This window comes from Spea bombifrons, chromosome 2 (assembly GCF_027358695.1).
Source record: "Spea bombifrons isolate aSpeBom1 chromosome 2, aSpeBom1.2.pri, whole genome shotgun sequence".
NCBI lineage: Eukaryota > Metazoa > Chordata > Amphibia > Anura > Pelobatidae > Spea > Spea bombifrons.
In genome coordinates this window covers 44,275,929-44,293,923 of record NC_071088.1, presented here as the reverse complement: position 1 = coordinate 44,293,923, position 17,995 = coordinate 44,275,929, and the positions used below count along the sequence as shown (strand labels likewise).

The following is a 17,995-nucleotide window of genomic DNA, read 5'->3' as shown; positions in this document are numbered from 1 at the left end:
ACAGTTAAATAAAAGTGAGTAAATTATGTTCTTCTGAAATCCACAACAATAAAGAAATAACTTTAACACCAACATTTTTAAGTTATTTTATTTGCTACAATAAACCAAGTTTTCACTTGAGTGTGTTAGACTTCCACTTTGGGATACACATTCTAAAATAATGTTTATTGTGGGGGGCTCTAAGTACAATATCGATCAAAAGTATCCATGTGCCTTTTTCATGGTAGAGAATACAATAGTGCCAGACAAAATATAGCATTGACCCAATTTATGTCCGTAACATCTGCGGTGGTTCTCTCGGTAATGCATCAGATCTTGAACCAGCATCAAAAAAGGTTTTGAACGAAATATCAAGTTATTCCGAACTGTGATTGTTTGAGAGAGGCTTCTTGAAAGAAGCTATTAAAAAAGAAAACAAATACTTAATTGTTCTTGTTTAAGAGAGGTTTAAGGTGAAGTCCAAATCTTTGGCAGTAGTTTCAAACGAAGATTTTTTTGATCATCCAATTCATTACTCTTCCATTTCAGTTCTACAGTAAACTTAGGTCCTCAAAATAATTACAGTGTAAAATGGCTATTATGCACATGCAGGATGTACACCTCCACATCACTTGTCTCCTCCCCATATACATCGTTTATCCATGAGGCAACAGAACCAACAGTCCATTGGATGCGGAATTGAATGACCCACCAGAAGGACTCTGATGAAGTTTGCATCTGTTACACAACACAATATCTTTACCATATCTGGGGGTTAAACTTGGTCTATGAATTTTACAAGGCACTGTTTACTTTTAACGTGGCTGGTATGGTAAATGTAAGTGACAACAGACACAAGCTAAGAGTAACGTCCAGGCATTAGCTTTTATACGGACGTCTTTAAGGGTTGGTGTCGGTTGAAAGGAAAATCAGAAACGGACTTAGGTCTACACTGCAAAAATGCGTAATACTTTTAAAAAGAGCCGTCGGCAATGTCCCATCATGCTAGCTTAGTGGAGATATTTCACGAACCAGTGCTACACACTCGGCGATCATGAGTCCGACGCTAGGAGCAATGCATTGGGTTCCATCGGCGGTGAAAAGATATTAGAACCCACGGTCGCCGGCTCCTGCAAGGTGTCTCAGAAGAGCCCACAAACAGGCTGATGATACAGGTCACATGTTTGGGCCGCATGTTTTTAACAGGGATTTAAATAGTTTTAGATAAGTATGCAGCTTCATATCCCGATTGACTGGAGGATGCGCCGTTCATGGTCATTAAGATGCTGAGAGAATGCAGAGAAGCACGACTGTTGAGCAAACTGCTGCAGAAACTCTGTCAAATAATTCTAAAAACAGAAAACAAAAACAGTGCAAAAACGTGAGCAGCTTTATGAAGAAATTTTTTTTGCAAATATGAAATGTAGAAGTGAAAAAGATTTCTATATGCCTAACCACTTTAGAATCCTCACCTGCAAATCAATCTGGTAGAGAGGATCCTTCAAGACATCAGGGTCATCTTCTTCATCATCTTCATAGTAGTCATCATCTTAAAGAGGCAGAACGATAAAAGATTTTGAAAGGATACAGCTGTGTGGCTAATAGTTAATATCATGCATTTCCAATGGAAGCAAACAAACTTAGATTTACACACTGGTATTGTAGACAACAGAGTATTAACTTGTTTTATTGCAATACAGTCAACTATCTGATCTAAACCGCCAAATGATTCATTAGCATTAGAAATTTCTTTACCATATTTATTGCTGGAAAGGATATCAGACAGCAGCTGCCCTGCTAAACCTTCATCATCGTCATCATCCTCCCACATATCGTTGGTGTTATCTGTAATGAAACCATGGATTATATAAATAAAATGGCAGACAGAAAATATAACATTTTATTACCACCAGCTGTGGCATACCAAAGGGTTTTTTTTATCCTGAAACCTTTGGGCAGGGCAGGATCTGGAGTAGGAAGACCAGCACATAAGACAGTTTGATCTTTAATGCATCTTGAAAAAGAGGCCATTGAAAGGGTTATCCAATCTACAGAAACTGGCAGATGTATCCAGGTAGATCAGAAGACAACATCTCAGGTCTAAGGACTAAAACACTACTACCAAAAGTGGAACAGGATTCGGACAGAAGGTGGAAAGAACGATCTCCTGATGGATATTGATAGAAGCAACCTTGGTTCTAAACTTGATAATGTTCTCAGAACAACTTTGTCTTGGTGGAAAATAAGATATGGGCCTTTGCATGACAAAGCCTAAAGTCCTCCTACTCGTTTAGCAGGAAGGAGACCTTTTGGGTAAGTAGCTTGAGAGAGCAACCTTCTAGAAGTGTAAAAGGGAGAACAACTTTTGTACCACCAGATTCAGGTCCCAAGAAGGTAACGAGTTATGAAAAAATAAAGAGATCAACAATAGCCTTGGTTAAACGTTTCACTAAAGGCTCTTGTGTCAGATCCCAAAAAAAGAAATGGACCTGATAGCAGAGGTTTACCTCTTGGTGAGACCACCTTGTAAACCTTGCTGTAAAACTCCAAAATATGAGTTACTGGAGCTTTTAGAGGAGAAAGAGGTACAGCACCATCTAGAATATGCTCCCCAAACTATTCTAGATGACAGAAGTAGAGGAGCTTCTATAATGAAGTAGAATCCCAATCAAATCCTCGGAAATCTCATGGTGCATAAGCCATGCCATAGGTTTTAGTCTTGTGAGATCTGAGAGAAGCTTCTGCATTTTCTAGATTGTCCACAGACTGGGGAAGAACCCAGAAGTTGTCGTGGGATAGGAAATGTAACAGCCTTAATTTAAAAGTATACCCCATAACAAATACAGCTAAATCTTCTGTATCTTGTCCCTTCTTCACCTCTTAAAACAAGACGTTATCAGAATCAGACAACTCTACATATTTACGTTTAACTGGACACACGCTTAATTGCGAGGGCTGAACATTGTGGTGAATATCTGTAAATGTTTGTTGAAGATTTGATTTCAGCCATGCCATAAACTCAGAAATGTCTGTTTATGGAGGATTCTGAAAAAGCTTTAAGGCAGGCAGAGCAAATCTTTTATTTTGGATCCTGTTATGCCCAAAAGCTTCAGGATAAAAAGGTATGAGATTTTTTTCAGGAAAAGGAAGAAAAGTACTAAGTATTAGAAAAAAAATAAGAAAAAACAAAGTTCTAAATAGTCCAGAGCCAGACAACAACTAAAAGCCATGGTTTACAGTCATATAACCTTGCAACATTTACATACGATAGTGACATAATGGATCGATCCTCTGCAAGCCTACCCTACATCAACCCAGAGTCTTCTCAATCAATCTTGCCTGGGGGTGCCACACAAAGCATTGTCCCCCCCCCGAGACCCTCAGACCTGCCTGACCATGTGAGGAAGTCCCCTCTTTAAAAACCTACAATTAACACTCTCGGTATTGTTATTCACCTATTGTTGTAGCTGTAATACTTACCCCCATTACCCTGAACCCACTCCTCCTCCGTATTGCGGGAGACGTTTGCTTCCATAATACTAGACAACTCGTTAATTATTAGCTTGTAAATCTTAATAAGAAGAGGTATAGTGGTCCAACATTCTGGATCTAAAAATTAAACAGAAAACACTCAAGAGAGGAGAGCACAAACAGCACATTCATAGCCATATTAAGCCATGTCTAATTATTCAGATCAACCACTAAAAAAAGAACCTGTATTACATTTTGTAAAATAAACTTAAAATATTTATTATATGTCAATTGATGTATGGTGCAATATTGCATGATTTTTGTAAAATACACTGTAGTATAAGCCTTATGAACCAATTTAATGCTTTACTGCAAGTTCAACAGTGCCACCCAGTGGAGAGCTTTTATTCACCAAACCAATGGTGCACTACTCCAGACCTCTAGGACTGCAAACATACCACAATTTAGCATATCCCAGAGTGAACAGACATGTTTAACAAATAATAAATAATGAAAATACACAATTCCTCACGGACTGGATCTGCCCATCCCTGCACTAAGCCATGCATTTCAGTGATGCTGAAAGAAGATACTTTTTAAGGGCAATCTGTTGCCTTACCTATTAGCATGACTAAATTAATTTATAAATTCTACCAGGTGTGTGTCCTTTTGTTTTTCAGGCTGGGTTAATGTTTTAGAAGTTACTCAATTTAAAATTCTTCCCTGGACGAGATTATGAAAGCCTATGCATGTTGAATACTAAATTTCTTCAAATATGTGTTAAAACCCCTAGCCATTAAAGGGTTAAAAGAAACCTTTTGATATGTACTTTTATTCCGGACACTAGGATTGAAACATGCAGGTGACGGTAACCACCTAACCTCGATAATACAAGACAAAGATAAAGGGTTAGCAGGTAACACTACTATTTTAATTACCAGGGGAGATCTTATAACTAAGCATTCCCGGTATAGAGCTGACGCTACAGTCCATTCCAATCAAAAAAAAAAAATATGCGTCTGTATACAGAAAATAAAATAGTTAAAACAAACACATCATTTCATCCCTTTTTTATTCTGAAATGAGTACTTACTTTTGGCAGATTTTGACCTGGTGCGGATTCCCTCCTCCATGTTAAATATTTCGTCCCCTTTCACCTTTATATCTTGAAGCCTCTTGTCATCCATTGTGATCCCATACTGCAGAATCTTACACAATGCCACAGAGCTGGTGGGGTAAGAATGAACCACATTACCAAATGCAAGCATATCGGAATTTATCTGTTCAATACATGATTGACCTTGGGTGAATCATACATTGTCATTGGCAGTTGCTTTTCACTATTTATAAATATATTCCAGCTATGACCTCCACCCAACCATTCCCAAAAACCTCAAATGAGTTCACCCTCTCTCTTCCAACCTCACGGAGATGTCTCACCTTACTTTGCCTTCATATTGCCCATAGAACAAGTGCTGACGCCCCATCCACTCTGACATTACAAACTCAAGGGCAGGTTTCCCAGTGGGTCCAGGGAGGCTACAAAGGAAGTCAAGTAAGGGCTCCAGTTGTGAATGTGCAAGGTGTGCAAACACCATGATCAATGACTGAGGAGAGACCATAATAATAACCATTAGAAAAAAAAAAACTTTGTAGAAAAGCAAACCTAAAAATATATACTACCTTATTTGCTTTCCCATCTCTAACTAACCAAACATAACTTGACTTCCAGCACCCACCTGCATGACGCTGAGCGTCTCTGCCTGCTGCATTTTGCTGAGGATGGCCCTCAGTATCTGGTCCAGATTGTCCCCAAGCTCACGACCAGCCTTGGCTATGAGAGTCGACACAAGACGCCCAACAAAGGCTGCAGTGAATTCAGATGTGCGAGGATCCAACAGTTGGCCAACTACTTGCATCACATACCAGAGTCCTGTATGTCCCTGATCGTCCCGCCATTGAGCAATCTGTTCCAGCGCCACTGACACATAAGCACGCAAACACTCTCCGCCGTTCTAAACACAGAATGCATGTACACACTGATAAGCAAGTAGCACTACTAAAGTATATGGAGTACCATAGTTTGCCATAAATTATCTGCCTACAACTATGATGTGCAACGCAAAGAAATCTGTTGGCCTATTTCCAGGTAATGAAAGCTCAGGAAGATGAAAGCGTACCTGCATTATTGCGTTGTCATCTGTGCGAAGAGTACACTGAGCCACAGCTGGGAAAGCTTGGCAAATGAGTAATTCGGACAGCGGCGGCTTTGTGTTTCTCACAACTGTGGTCAAAATGTCAATGGCAGTCTAGGGAAGAGCATCGATGAATCAGTGATGAAAAGAACATGTTTGCATTAACCTTTTTACCTTACTAAACCAACAGACATCTAGGTGTGCAGTTAGCCTTGTGAAGGAGAACGCACCTATGTAGCAGTTGAACACATAAAATGACTGATTTTATCAGCCATTTTTAAGAGTAAAAAGAAGTTTTTTTGAATTCTCTAAAAACTCCTGGTGAAATATTAAGCACTGGACTGCTGCTTGCTTTGCACATCAGGCATTTGTCATTTCAGCAGCACTCCAAAACATGTGCTTATATACTTGTTGGGTGACAATTTATAGAAGGGATTAATGGAAACCATTTTTTTTTTTTAATCAGCTGTGTTCGGAGTGTAGAGCCACATGTACGAGATCGCTGCAACAAAAATGTTTACAAGACTAACACTTCAAAGGGGAAATTTCAGATGGTTTTCCTGATCAACATGTGGGTATTGTGATATGGGTAATTGCCAATCCTTAAGATCAATAACTATACACTTGAAGTGATTTTTTTTTTAGCAAGACTCTAAAATTGTTATATTTAAATTTGAATAGATACAAAAGGAGATAGACAATTTTTGAAAAACTTTAGGACCATGTGGCTACACTTTTGTCATTAATTGCGGGTTTTTGTCTTAAAAGTTAGCACAGACAGAAGTCCATATGGTTCAACCATGAAGCCTGCTACCAGGAGATAATGCAAAAGAAAATGCTTTGTGAAACACTTAGGCTTCAAAAACGCATCCCACTAAGGCCTGGGTAAAAAAAAAGTATGTATGTGCGCTAGAGGCCATTTAAGAGTTTAAAATTATTCTATTTATTCGAATCGAATCTACAGCATGTCGTTTTTCGGCCATTTCAGTTACTTACCGCACACAGACCTGTTGGGATCTTGTCAGAAGGGGCCTGCATGATGCTAACCACTGTAGGTATGAGCCTCATCTGCATTGCAGTTTGGCAACCCTCTATCTGGGCCAACTCTTTAAAGATGTCTTGAGCCAATGAGGCTACTACAGGATCTAAGATGTCAGAAAAATGCAAGTCACAAACAAAGCAACGAAAACTACCCCCGATCACTTTCCCATTTTTCTGCAGAAAACATCTATCCACCCCGCTCATTCTCACCGTTACTGTATTTGAGGAAGATGGCAATGGCGAAGGGACAAATCTTGGGCTCTGCCTTAGCAGTAAAGAGAGGATCTACACTGCACACGATACACAGAGTCTCCATTACTAAATTTAACACCTCAGAAGTGAATTGGGCTGCGAGTGTTATGAGGCCATCCACCATACTTGGCAAGTAGGGCTGCAGCACATGTGTGCTCTCTGACGTTTTAAGTTGATCGCAGTACCTGACAAACAGAAATTTAATTAAGAACAGTTAAAAAAAAAAAAAAAAAAAAAAAAAAGAGACAGGAGCAGAAGCGTGATGATAAAGATTGGGAAAGTACTTACCCCCAAATGGCCCTGACAGCAGAGATGCGCACAGAAGGGGGTTGGTTCTCATGCAGTCCACTCACAGTGGCCTGAAGGAATTGCTGGATGAGTTCGGGTGACATAGCTGCTGTAAATCTACTTGCAGCCCAGAGAGATCGGCCCAACAGAAAAGGAGATACTGAGGAGAGATACAGAAAATGACACGCCATTCAACTACTTTAAGACAAAACAGAAACCGCATCGTACCCCTGTAACTCCTTCCGTACACATGATAGAATAGACACGAGGTAATCTGGGAAAGCTCTCACCTGATGTGTTGAGATCTGAGAGTATGATACCAGTCAGGAACCCAGACATATCAAACTGAACTTGTCCTGATTGCACCCCCTCTGTAAGCACAGACTTCACAGACCCTAGGGCCAGCATGCATGCTTCATGTATCTTCCACCTGTATAGAGATCAGCTGGGTTAAGCATATTCTGCAAAGTCTAGCAATTCTGGAAAAAATTGGTTCTCCATTTAATACAAGGGCCAAATTAATATATTTCAGTGATCAAGTCAGAGCTACAGTACACACCAATTAAGACTAAGGTGACCATCAAGGTCAAGTCACAGCATGATGTTTAGTAGGATCCAACAGGATAGTCAGTCTCTTGTTTCTAACAATCTCCTCAAACTACTTCTAGTATTTACATTTGAAGTAATTTTACAGCAGGAAAGTCGTTCAGAGGCCTTAGAAGCGTTTGGTTCACGATCTTAGAAACCTTTGTGCATTTTGCCCAATTCCACTCAAATAGCACAGATCTTTGAAACATTGGCCTGTACATTAATAAGTTAGTACGAGATTGTGACTACTTTCCCATGTAGATTAAAGGGCCAAGGAGCCCAGATATGTTTGAACTCAATGAGTAGTCTAAATTGCCATTAAGCAAAATGTACATTTTAGTAGCCTTTGCTGTAATGGGCAGCATGGACACTATAATGTATAGGCGTATTGGTGTAGTGGTTGACAGTGGTAGAGCGGAGCGACAGTCTACCAATTTATTTACCAATGTTCTCCGTTCTGGCTCTTGTTTTGCTCTGCCTCGTGGAAGTGGCGGGTTGCTGCAGCAGCCAGTGCAGCGGCGCTTTCATTTTGGAATTCACTGGAAACAGCCTAAAAACAATTGGCAGGTGATAAAAAGTCCAAATAATTGTAACAAGAACAAGCTACTTTGCTTACCATAATTAATGCAAAAAAAAAAAAAAAGTTTCAAAATGAAAAAGTATGTATGTCCAAATATAAGAATGTAGCTGCTGAGAATATCTAAACTTCCCAAAACACTTCCAAGCAACCTGTGTCACCCAACGTAAATGCTTCGCCATTAAAAAGCTAAGCAAACATTTGTTTTTCTTTGAAGGTACTGGGAAAGGCATTTGGCATTGACATACCAGGAGCAGATCCAAAGCTGCAATACGGACAGAGTACGAAAATGTGTCGTCATCTTCATCCTCAACAAACTGCTGGGGATTTGCAGTCCAGACCTTTATCTAATAAATAGAAAAAAAGTTAATAAACACAATGTATATAAATATCCACCTATTTATTCCTTACAAGAAAAATTGTTGCAGACATATAGGAATAGAACTTAATCATTGCAGTTTATGAGATTATATATATATAACTGCCAGCCTCCTCCCTATTGACTATGGGCCCTGGGTTTGTAGAGACTTCTGTGGCTACCCCCAGCAGTATCATCTCATCACTGGCTGAGGGGATTATCTCCAGCAGACAGCCAGGATCTGCCACCAGGGAGTGGCCACCATTCTTTCAGTTTGATGTTGTATAAATCAGTCTCCCCCCATTGTATCGTTAATCCCGTTACTGCCCCTGTTGTCTCTGGGAGGCAGATTAAGGGGGCGGTTTGTATCCCAATATCTTGTTTTATGCTAATGTGTGTTTTGCTGGATATTTCCAGCTCTGTGTGTGAGAAATAAATCAGTCTTCGTTTGGTTTTACCCTACACAATGAGTCTCGGCTAGTGGAGAACCGGGGAAAGTGTGTTGTCCCAGGCTAAGGGAGCACATGTAAGCGGAGGTAGTCGGTCGGACTAGCCAGCTCCGTGACATACATATATAGTAGAGGTTGTAGCCGTATTAGTCGAGTGGTGTCAATATCAACAAACAGATGAAATAAATATCTTGTGATAATACCTATTTTTTTTAATCACAAGATACTTATTTCATCTATTTGATTGATGTAGATATGTGTGTGTGTGTGTGTGTGTATACACACACATCAATCAGATGAAATAAGTATCTTGTGATAAGAAATGGGTATTATTAAATAAGATACTTATTTAATCTGTTATTTGATATAGACACCACTCAACTAATACGGCTACAACCTCTACTATATATATGTAAAAATAAATAAAATACATGTTAATTTAACAATGCATTGAATTCATTGTTAAGACATACGCATGCTAAAGACTATTGTCATTTTGAAGGAAAAACTTGGTCTACTTTCACCTACTTTTGAAACTAACTTATTGTAAAGATGTCATCCTATCATAGTACCATGCTTGAATTCACTGAACTCATGCGACCCATTTTTTTTGCAAATGTCTGTAAATGCAGACTGCACCTGTGGCAATGTGTCTGAAACACAAAATTAAGAGATGTGTCCCAATACTTTTGTCAATATAGTATACACACATGCTACCATTCAAAAGTTTGGGGTCACTTGGAAATGTCCTTGCTTTTGAAACAAAGTAAACTGTCATTAAAATGACATTCAATGGTTTAGAAATATAACGTACACAACATAATGTTGCAAATGATTACTGTAGCTGGAAACAGCTGAAAATCTTCATTAGCAACCGTGACCCCGGTGTTCCAATGGGACGTTGTGTTAGCTAATCCAAGTTTCAATTTAAAAAGTTAAGTGATCATCAGAAAAACCTTTTGTTTTCCATGACAACAGCTAAGTGACCCCAAACTTTTGAACTGTGTGTGTAATTTATATATACACACACCGACACTGTACAGCCCCATGCAGATGTTCTGCATGTATATTGTGCTCAGATAAAGTGCAAATCTTGTGTATGGGTCCTTGGGGAAGAGCATTTGGAGAGCAAATTTAAAATGTACAGATTAAAAAGGAACCAAGGGGTAATTTTTCTGTGCCCTAAACCATAACTACATCTCAGATGGGAGTCGGGATTATTTCCACTAGGACATTATTGCTTAGAGATGACCTATGATTTGGAATTACAAATCAACAAAAAGATGCAAATGTCTGTTCTAAAATGTATTTTACAGATAAACCTTAAAACTGAATTGTATTGGAAGAATTTATGTGAAGCTTACATTTATCTTGCAGGGTTTTAAAAAAAATAAATTAAAAAAATTGAAATTTGAAAACAAAAAATGTGTCAATTGCTTTTGGTCTGGTTGCACAAGTCTGATCTATTAAGCATTATTCATAACTACTGTTTGCTAAAGGTTAATTTTTACATTCTTACCTGCTCATCTGTGATCTGCATGTACAGTATAATGTAGTAGATCAATTCAGGGAGCGCTTTCTTGACGGTGGCTTTAAACTTGTTTTCCAATAGTGTGTGGACAAACTCAAAAATACTAAATATCAGGTTCTCAAAACCCAATACTTCTCCTGTATTGAGAGAAATACACATAAAACCTTTATTACCACATGTACATTTACATCCCGTCAAGTTGTTTCTGGAGCCTGTTAGTCTACATTTCCCTTTTGAAAGTGGCATAAGAGAGAGGTTCTACTTTTTAAAACAAGTCCTTGAAGGAGCTATTATTGGATACAAAACTGGCCCTAATAGTTTTTTATAAAGCCATGTATTTTTTGTAATGACTGCATAGAATTAGGTCACTGGATGGGAATGCTTGAAATACGCAGGATCATTATTAGTGGAAAACAATTTCAGTGGATCTGTGAATACAGATCGCCAAATGCAGTCTGTTTGAATCCCAGTGTTTTGTGCCAAATCGGGAGAAAACAAAATATCCCTACTAAACTGTATCTGGCTCCATGACTGCGTTTTATTATGCAAGGGATATTTAGGCCAGTCATATAAGCACTGTAGTTAGCGGTACTAAAAGTTTTACGGTTAATCCATACATTTGTTACGTAGACTGCAATATAAATAAATGAATAATTTAGCAAGTCTTTTTCTGGCTTTCCTACTCAGGACTCAAGTCTGAATGGGGCAAATTTGAAAGGCCACTTTGCAGCAGAGATATTAAGCGACAAACTACTTGCAATGACATCCTAATCTATCTGCGCAACTTGTCAGATCTTCCCACTTACTAGGTGAAACGGAAGAAAAAGATATAAGACAAAATGACAACTAGCATCCATGACTTACTATGCAATGCATTTTTACAGTTGGTGCTAATAGAACAGATAGATCTCACCATCAGAATCCACAGGATCCTCCAAATCCTCTGTGCCATTTACTTCTGTTCTCACATAGGTGGAGACAAAACAGCTAAGAAAAACCATACAACGGAGCACAATTCGAATTCTTTATAATATAAAAATGTAATTATTTATCAGCATTTACCAAATATTCCTGGATCACACAGTAATTAAAATACAGAATCTCTAGCGAGACCTTGGTTTTAAAAAAAAAAAAAGGATATAAAGATGCACTCTCCGTCAGCGTGTTCCATACAATGGGTAGTATCTGCTGCATTGAGGATACCATTTGTTTTGGAAAATTCTTAACCAGAGCAGTGATCGCCTGCGACACAAAACAGAGGTAAGAACTGTTAAATTATCAGCTTTTTATTGTTAAAATAAGTAATGTAATTTGTAACTGGCCCAATAGGTTTATTCCCTGTGTGATCAATAATGATAACACTTATTCTCTCAAAACCCAAAAAATGCAGGTATACGTGTACATTTGACGTGTACCAAAGCAAAATTTGGCTTCAAACGACGACCCCAAAAAATTAGAATTACTAATAAGAATTAGTCGCCAGTAAGTTAATGAAACAGAAGATTCTGCATCCACAACAACGAATACGTTTTAAAGTCTGTATGCCATCACCCAGTCTGTAAATACCTTGAGGACTTCCATCTTCAGGCCACTGTCGGATGTAGGGCCATCTGGCATCTGTAGAGCTTGGACAAACGCATCTGTGAACTGCTGCACCACTGGGAAGATCAAAGCATGTGCAACACCCTGGGTGGTATAAACAAAAACAAAATACAATAAGGGCCAAGACAAAAAACACATTACCAGAATGCAACATTTATTTTCTAATTGTACAGACATAGAAGAATAAGGAAAATATCATTTAAGAATAGGCAGAAGCAATTCAGAATGGATGATACTCGCTGGTACTGATCAAGAACCGTCATGTTATGTTAACGGAACAAAAGATCACAAGATGATTTACTCATTTTGCATTTACTGTTGAATTCAGCTACAGATTCATATCTTTGGGAATCAAGTTAAAGGTGGGGGAACAATATTCGTAAACAAGTACCCGTCGGTTAGCTGTATCACTAAAGAAAACCCGTTCAACAGAACACACCATTCTAAACAAGGAAGGTATAAAGCAAAGATTTTTTATTTAAACCCCTTGACCAGACCTTTTTTGTACCTTTTGTGAGTTTGTGTTTAGCTGCACTTTTTTTTCTTCTCATTTACTGTACCCACACAGTTTAATATTGTTTTTTTCTGGGACAAGAAGTACTTTCTTTAGATATCATTTTGATCATAGATAATGTATTACAAAAACAAAATAAGGAAATTAGAAAACAAATATTATTTGAAAACTCTTTTACTCATTTAAGAAAGCTAATGAAAAAGACTGCTAAATAGATTCTAATATTTGTCCTAAGTTTAGAAATACCCGATGTTATGTTTTTTGCAATGTTATAGGGCAATAAATACAAGTAGTGTATTGCTTTTATAAGAGCTTAAAATACCCCCTTACATTCTACACTATTTTTTTATTCTTATGGGTTTTTATTTTTTAATGTACATTTGTGGCAGCATAAGGCATTTTTACATTTGTTTTTGGTCTAATTTTAATAATTATTTCTTTATTTTACATGTTCTTGTAACTGGATTGTTTCTCTGATAATGTCATGGAGACATCGCTGGTGTATTCTTATTAACTGTTTTTATATACAATGCTCTATTGCGCTGCATTTCTGATGGCAGTACCTATAATCAGCCTGCTAGGGGAGCTCAGAGGTCCTGGGATGGTCTGGACAGACCCTTTATGATATAAAAGACATGCTTAGAAAGGCACGCCTTTTAACATGAGACTTGTGATCAGGCTGGTGGAAGGCATTCAGCAACAGCGGCTGGGCAAATTTACGACATCAGGAACCGCCATATTTGAAAGGCATACTACCCTTCATTATGGCGAATGTGACTGCATGGAGGCATTTACAGCAACACCAAATGAGAATAAAAAGTATTAGTTAATCACTTTCTAAACACCTTTATCCCCATAACAATTGACACGTCAAAATTCTTTAAGGGGTTAAATGGCACTGGAGAGCAATATGTAAAGAACTGTATATTAATTTGCATATATTTACATTTATAATACATGTGTAATAAAAACTGTGACATAAGAATAATTTAAGTTTTTTGTTTCTGCTGTCAAGGAGTACTAACCTTCTCCAGTTCCTCCATGGTGCACACCATATGAGCACAAGTAGTAAAGATTTCCACAGCACGGGCACGAGTTCGAATTCCATACAACTGCAAAACAAAAACAGTTAAATACATTAAGACTTGCCTGCTTTCAACAGGCGAGCGCCAAGGGGGAGCCTATAAAGGAAGATTGTGTGTATAAATATATCTCAGCTGCCATGAATGCTTAAGACACTTAAACATTATAATGCTGTACTATTTTCAGGAACATATACACACTAATATATATATATATATATATATATATATATATATATATATATATATATATATATATATATATATATATATATATATATATATATATATATATATATATCTGTATTCCTCTCCCTGTCACAATCAGTGTGATGCAGAACGGACTTCTGGAATCAATATTGGTAATATTAAAGGAGCACTCTTTAATGCATATGATAGCCGAGAGGTTTATGTGGTGCCCCCCTTGCAAATGCTTCAGAATCCCCAATGCATTTGTCCCTTAGCCTGCCCTGCCACCCTGATTTTTTCCTTGCAGGAGAGGTGTTTGACCCAACACATCTCCCCACAGTCACTCTAACACGACGTCTTATGTGCAACCATTTATTGGCAAGAATCGTCGAGCCATGGAAAAAACGGGGAGCTGCACTTTTTATAGAGCAAGTTTTGAAAATTGTACTAACAAAGTACTTTAATGTGCATTATTCTTTGGTGAGGCCGTCAGGGACAGTAAACCGCCCCTTCAAGCTTTTACCACAAGATGTACTATCTAACTTAATTGCGGAGTAAATGTACTATTAGCTTTTGGCAGGCTGGGGCATTGTGATCCATTTATATTATGCAGTGTGTCACAGAAAGTCATACCCAAGTTTTCTAGTGCTATTGCAAGTGAGCTTTTGTGCAAGAAGTTGAAGTGTCTTACAAACTGCAATTAATATAAAATCAAACATTGCACTACAAAAACTTTATTTGCAAAAGGGGATTTGTCACCACACATTATGCCTAGTCTTCCTGGGTCTAGTTAATGAAAAGTGCATTCCATATGCGTTAAAGCGTTAAAAGTAAGGGACAGCTTGCCTCAGGGAGACCGGGTTCATCAAGATGCAATTCAGAGGGGCCTTGAAGCAGCACAGAGAGCAGCATTACAAATGGGCGACATGACCAGTGGCAAGGAACACAGACACACAAATTTAGTGTACTGGAAAATGTAGGATTTGAGAAAGTGACAGATCTTTATTAAGATCTATCTAATGCCTTTCTTTAAGAGGATCTAACACGTAACATACCTCATTCATGGTAAAGATCTTATACATCTCTGGAAGAATGACAGGGGCAACAAGAGGCATCTGTGTATCGGTGACTTCTCTTGTAAATTCTTCCAAAAAAAAAAAAAAAAAAACAAGATCAGAATACAAGAATTTAATATTTAATAATATGAGTTAAGACTCCATAGCTAAACATCTTCTTATTTGCCATATCTACATTTCTATATTAAAAAAAAGCTCACAACTTAAAAAGGCGTGCATCTTGTTTCTTATCTTCAGGTACCAGATAATACACTCCACTCTCCTTAAGCCCCTAGCAGGAACCATAATTTGTAACCCTCAAACATCGTATATTCTCAAACATCGTATATTCCATATATCATGAGACAATCCAGGTTTGCTTCACTGCTCCCATCTGGATAAATGACATGTGGAATAAACCATGGATACATCTATGGAGTTGTAAATCTGATAATTAACAGGTAGAGAATCCTAACCTGCACAAAATAAAATAAAAATAAAAAGTTCTGTGTGGATTTAAATTCGGTAAAATCTTCAAACACTATACTGACAGCAGGATGATTTTTTTTTGTTAAAGCTCAATTTGTTTGGAGAATACAATGGGACAGCCGACGTTGCAGGAGGGATCCCTTCCAGAGACATGAAAAACATGCTGAAGATGTGTAAAACAGCCTCCACAGAATTTTATAAACATTGAACAACGTCATCCAACTACATCAGGACGGACCATCGCAATACCCTCCTAACAAAAAGAACAGTATGGGATAAAATTCATCCATGATGCCAAATGTGTACACATTCTATAGGCACATTCTAAGTGTTTCACAAAAACAAACATTGGTGGGTGAACAAAGCATTAAACAAAACTCACCTGTTAGAACTCTCATTGCCCCGTGTACGGCATTTACTTCCCCGCTCACCAGCATCTCCATAAGAAGATTGAAGAGTCCTGGCCATGCTTCAGGCCAGTCCCAGTGGGCAATGGCAGACACAGCATATGCCACACTGGAACGTACCTTGCTAATTGACTCCCGCAAGCCACGAGGAAGAAGCTGGCGAATGGCAGCTTTCGCCTGCAGAAATTATTTTTTTTTTAAATGTAGTACATTTAGAGTGCTTATCCAACTCATTCAAATATCAATCCCAGAGATGACATACCCTTTCTGTGGTCTCTGGTAATCTGAATCTCTCCGACTGAGAGCACCAGTGATTTTCGACATATTGTTTTAAAACTACCGATGCCAGCTGGGGACAAAAAGCACAAAAAAAAAAAAAAGACAATGAAAAGTAGCCTGCTGATCCGGACATTCATACATACTAAGAATTGTCGACTAATGCTTAGTGGGTGTTTTGTATAAATAGGTATTCTGGTGTAAAGGCTGAAAGAGTTCTTATCAATGAAACAACCAATGGCATGACTGAAGAATTTGGCTTAGTTGCTATGGTGATAAGACCACTACTTAAAATGCTGTTCACCCAAGTCTGCTTGGTTGCGTTACTAGAATTGCCGTATAAAAACATGCTTTAGCATCCTTCTATTTCAAAGCGAGGATTGTAAGCCACACGTGTAACACAATGCACCCACATACATCCCAAACCAAAGACTAAGTAATGAAGCCGGGCTTACCTGTCTTATAGCTAGGGCACCCTGTGGGTCAACGGTCAGCTCTGCCAGGTGCACCCCAAAATCTGTGTTATCACAAGGATCATGGTTGTTAGGGAAAGGAAATACAATAGGAAAGGGAGATAAAGCAAAAATGCCTAGATAGGCACCACAACACATTCCTCTCAGACAGCATTAGTGCCTTTGCCTCAACGTAACGTAATGTGGGCTCATTGATAAAGCTACAAATGAGTTCTCAATGAATTCTTTACCTAGCTCCGATATACCGATCCTTGTCGCTTACCCTCTGTCACTTCTAACACTTTCAGCTGTTCCTCTGCTGCCGCTCGCACCTCATGTCCTGGGGACAGAATGCCACTCAGTGTTTCCAACAAGGCCTCCCTTAATCCTGCCTGAACAGCTGGAAAAACAGGAGTGCTAACCTGCGCCATAGCACCGGCAGACAGGTTCCAAAAAAAAAAAAAAAACACCACGAGTTCCCGACCGGAAACTAGACACTTGACAGAAAGCAGCACAAGAAGCAACCCTGAGCGCCAATACCGCCCGCCAAGGGTCGCACGCAAGATGAGGGGGCGTGCCTACGCAAGTAGCGTAGTTCCAGAATGGGTAAAGGGGCGTGAGTGTCGCATTGGCTTATGGGTGAAATCCTCTGTGCTTGTGGCGGTCTGGCGGTGGCGGATTTATTTAAACAGTTGTGGTCCAGTAGGACCGACATTAAATTGGCCGTAACTACATTTTAGGAGCCGTCTGCCACCGGTTGTTTCGTGTCTCGCATTTCTGCTTGTGTCATCCAACTTGAGGTTGGTTTGCGCACAATGGTAATATAGTACCTAAAACCACTAAGCTCCTCAGAATCCCATATTAAAAAAATATATATTTACCCCCTGCATAATCCTAATATTTACACTACATGCACATACAAAAATCCTTAGAGGATAAAAAATATTATAATGGACTGTAAGCTTGCAAGAGCTGGGCCCCCCTTCCTTTCCGTACCATTATGTATTTATAAATCTAAATTGTCTTTGTTAAATAATTCCACTGTCCCCTATTGTAACAGCTCTACAGCTGGCCCTATATAAATAAATGTCATTTCACAGCAGGCAAGAACCATTCGGCCCATCTAGTCTGATGTAAAGACTCGGACCATAATCGGTCCTTGTTCTTGTCTTAAATTCTGGATAGCTTTATCCCTATTGC

The 17,995-nt window shown here is 38.7% G+C and overlaps 1 protein-coding gene across 1 annotated transcript; it reads right to left on the bottom strand.

Annotated features, from left to right (window-relative positions):
- Positions 1–1,108: 1,108 nt before the first annotated feature.
- IPO9 (importin 9) lies at positions 1,109–17,340 on the bottom strand. The gene is made up of 24 exons (XM_053456873.1): positions 17,079–17,340; positions 16,799–16,860; positions 16,330–16,416; positions 16,043–16,244; positions 15,172–15,260; positions 13,871–13,957; positions 12,296–12,415; positions 11,871–11,971; positions 11,643–11,701; positions 10,718–10,866; positions 8,640–8,738; positions 8,258–8,364; positions 7,517–7,656; positions 7,227–7,386; positions 6,897–7,123; positions 6,642–6,790; positions 5,631–5,759; positions 5,190–5,465; positions 4,891–5,057; positions 4,544–4,677; positions 3,460–3,588; positions 1,735–1,824; positions 1,452–1,528; positions 1,109–1,328 (listed from the first exon to the last, which is right to left on the bottom strand). Exons 1-24 carry the CDS (start codon positions 17,224–17,226, stop codon positions 1,218–1,220), a joined length of 3,099 nt encoding a protein of 1,032 aa, XP_053312848.1. The 5' UTR covers positions 17,227–17,340; the 3' UTR covers positions 1,109–1,217.
- Positions 17,341–17,995: the final 655 nt, after the last annotated feature.

Bases quoted from the DNA above. Each gene is read 5' to 3' on its own strand.
- IPO9 (XM_053456873.1), bottom strand. From the start codon at position 17,226: ATGGCGCAGGTTAGCACTCCTGTTTTTCCAGCTGTTCAGGCAGGATTA. The intron at 3,589-4,543 runs GTAAGTACTCAT...TTTAATTTTTAG, and splicing joins CAGGTCAAAATCTGCCAAAA to ATCCAGAATGTTGGACCACT. The intron at 1,329-1,451 runs GTGAGGATTCTA...TTCTGTTTTTAG, and splicing joins TCTACCAGATTGATTTGCAG to AATTATTTGACAGAGTTTCT.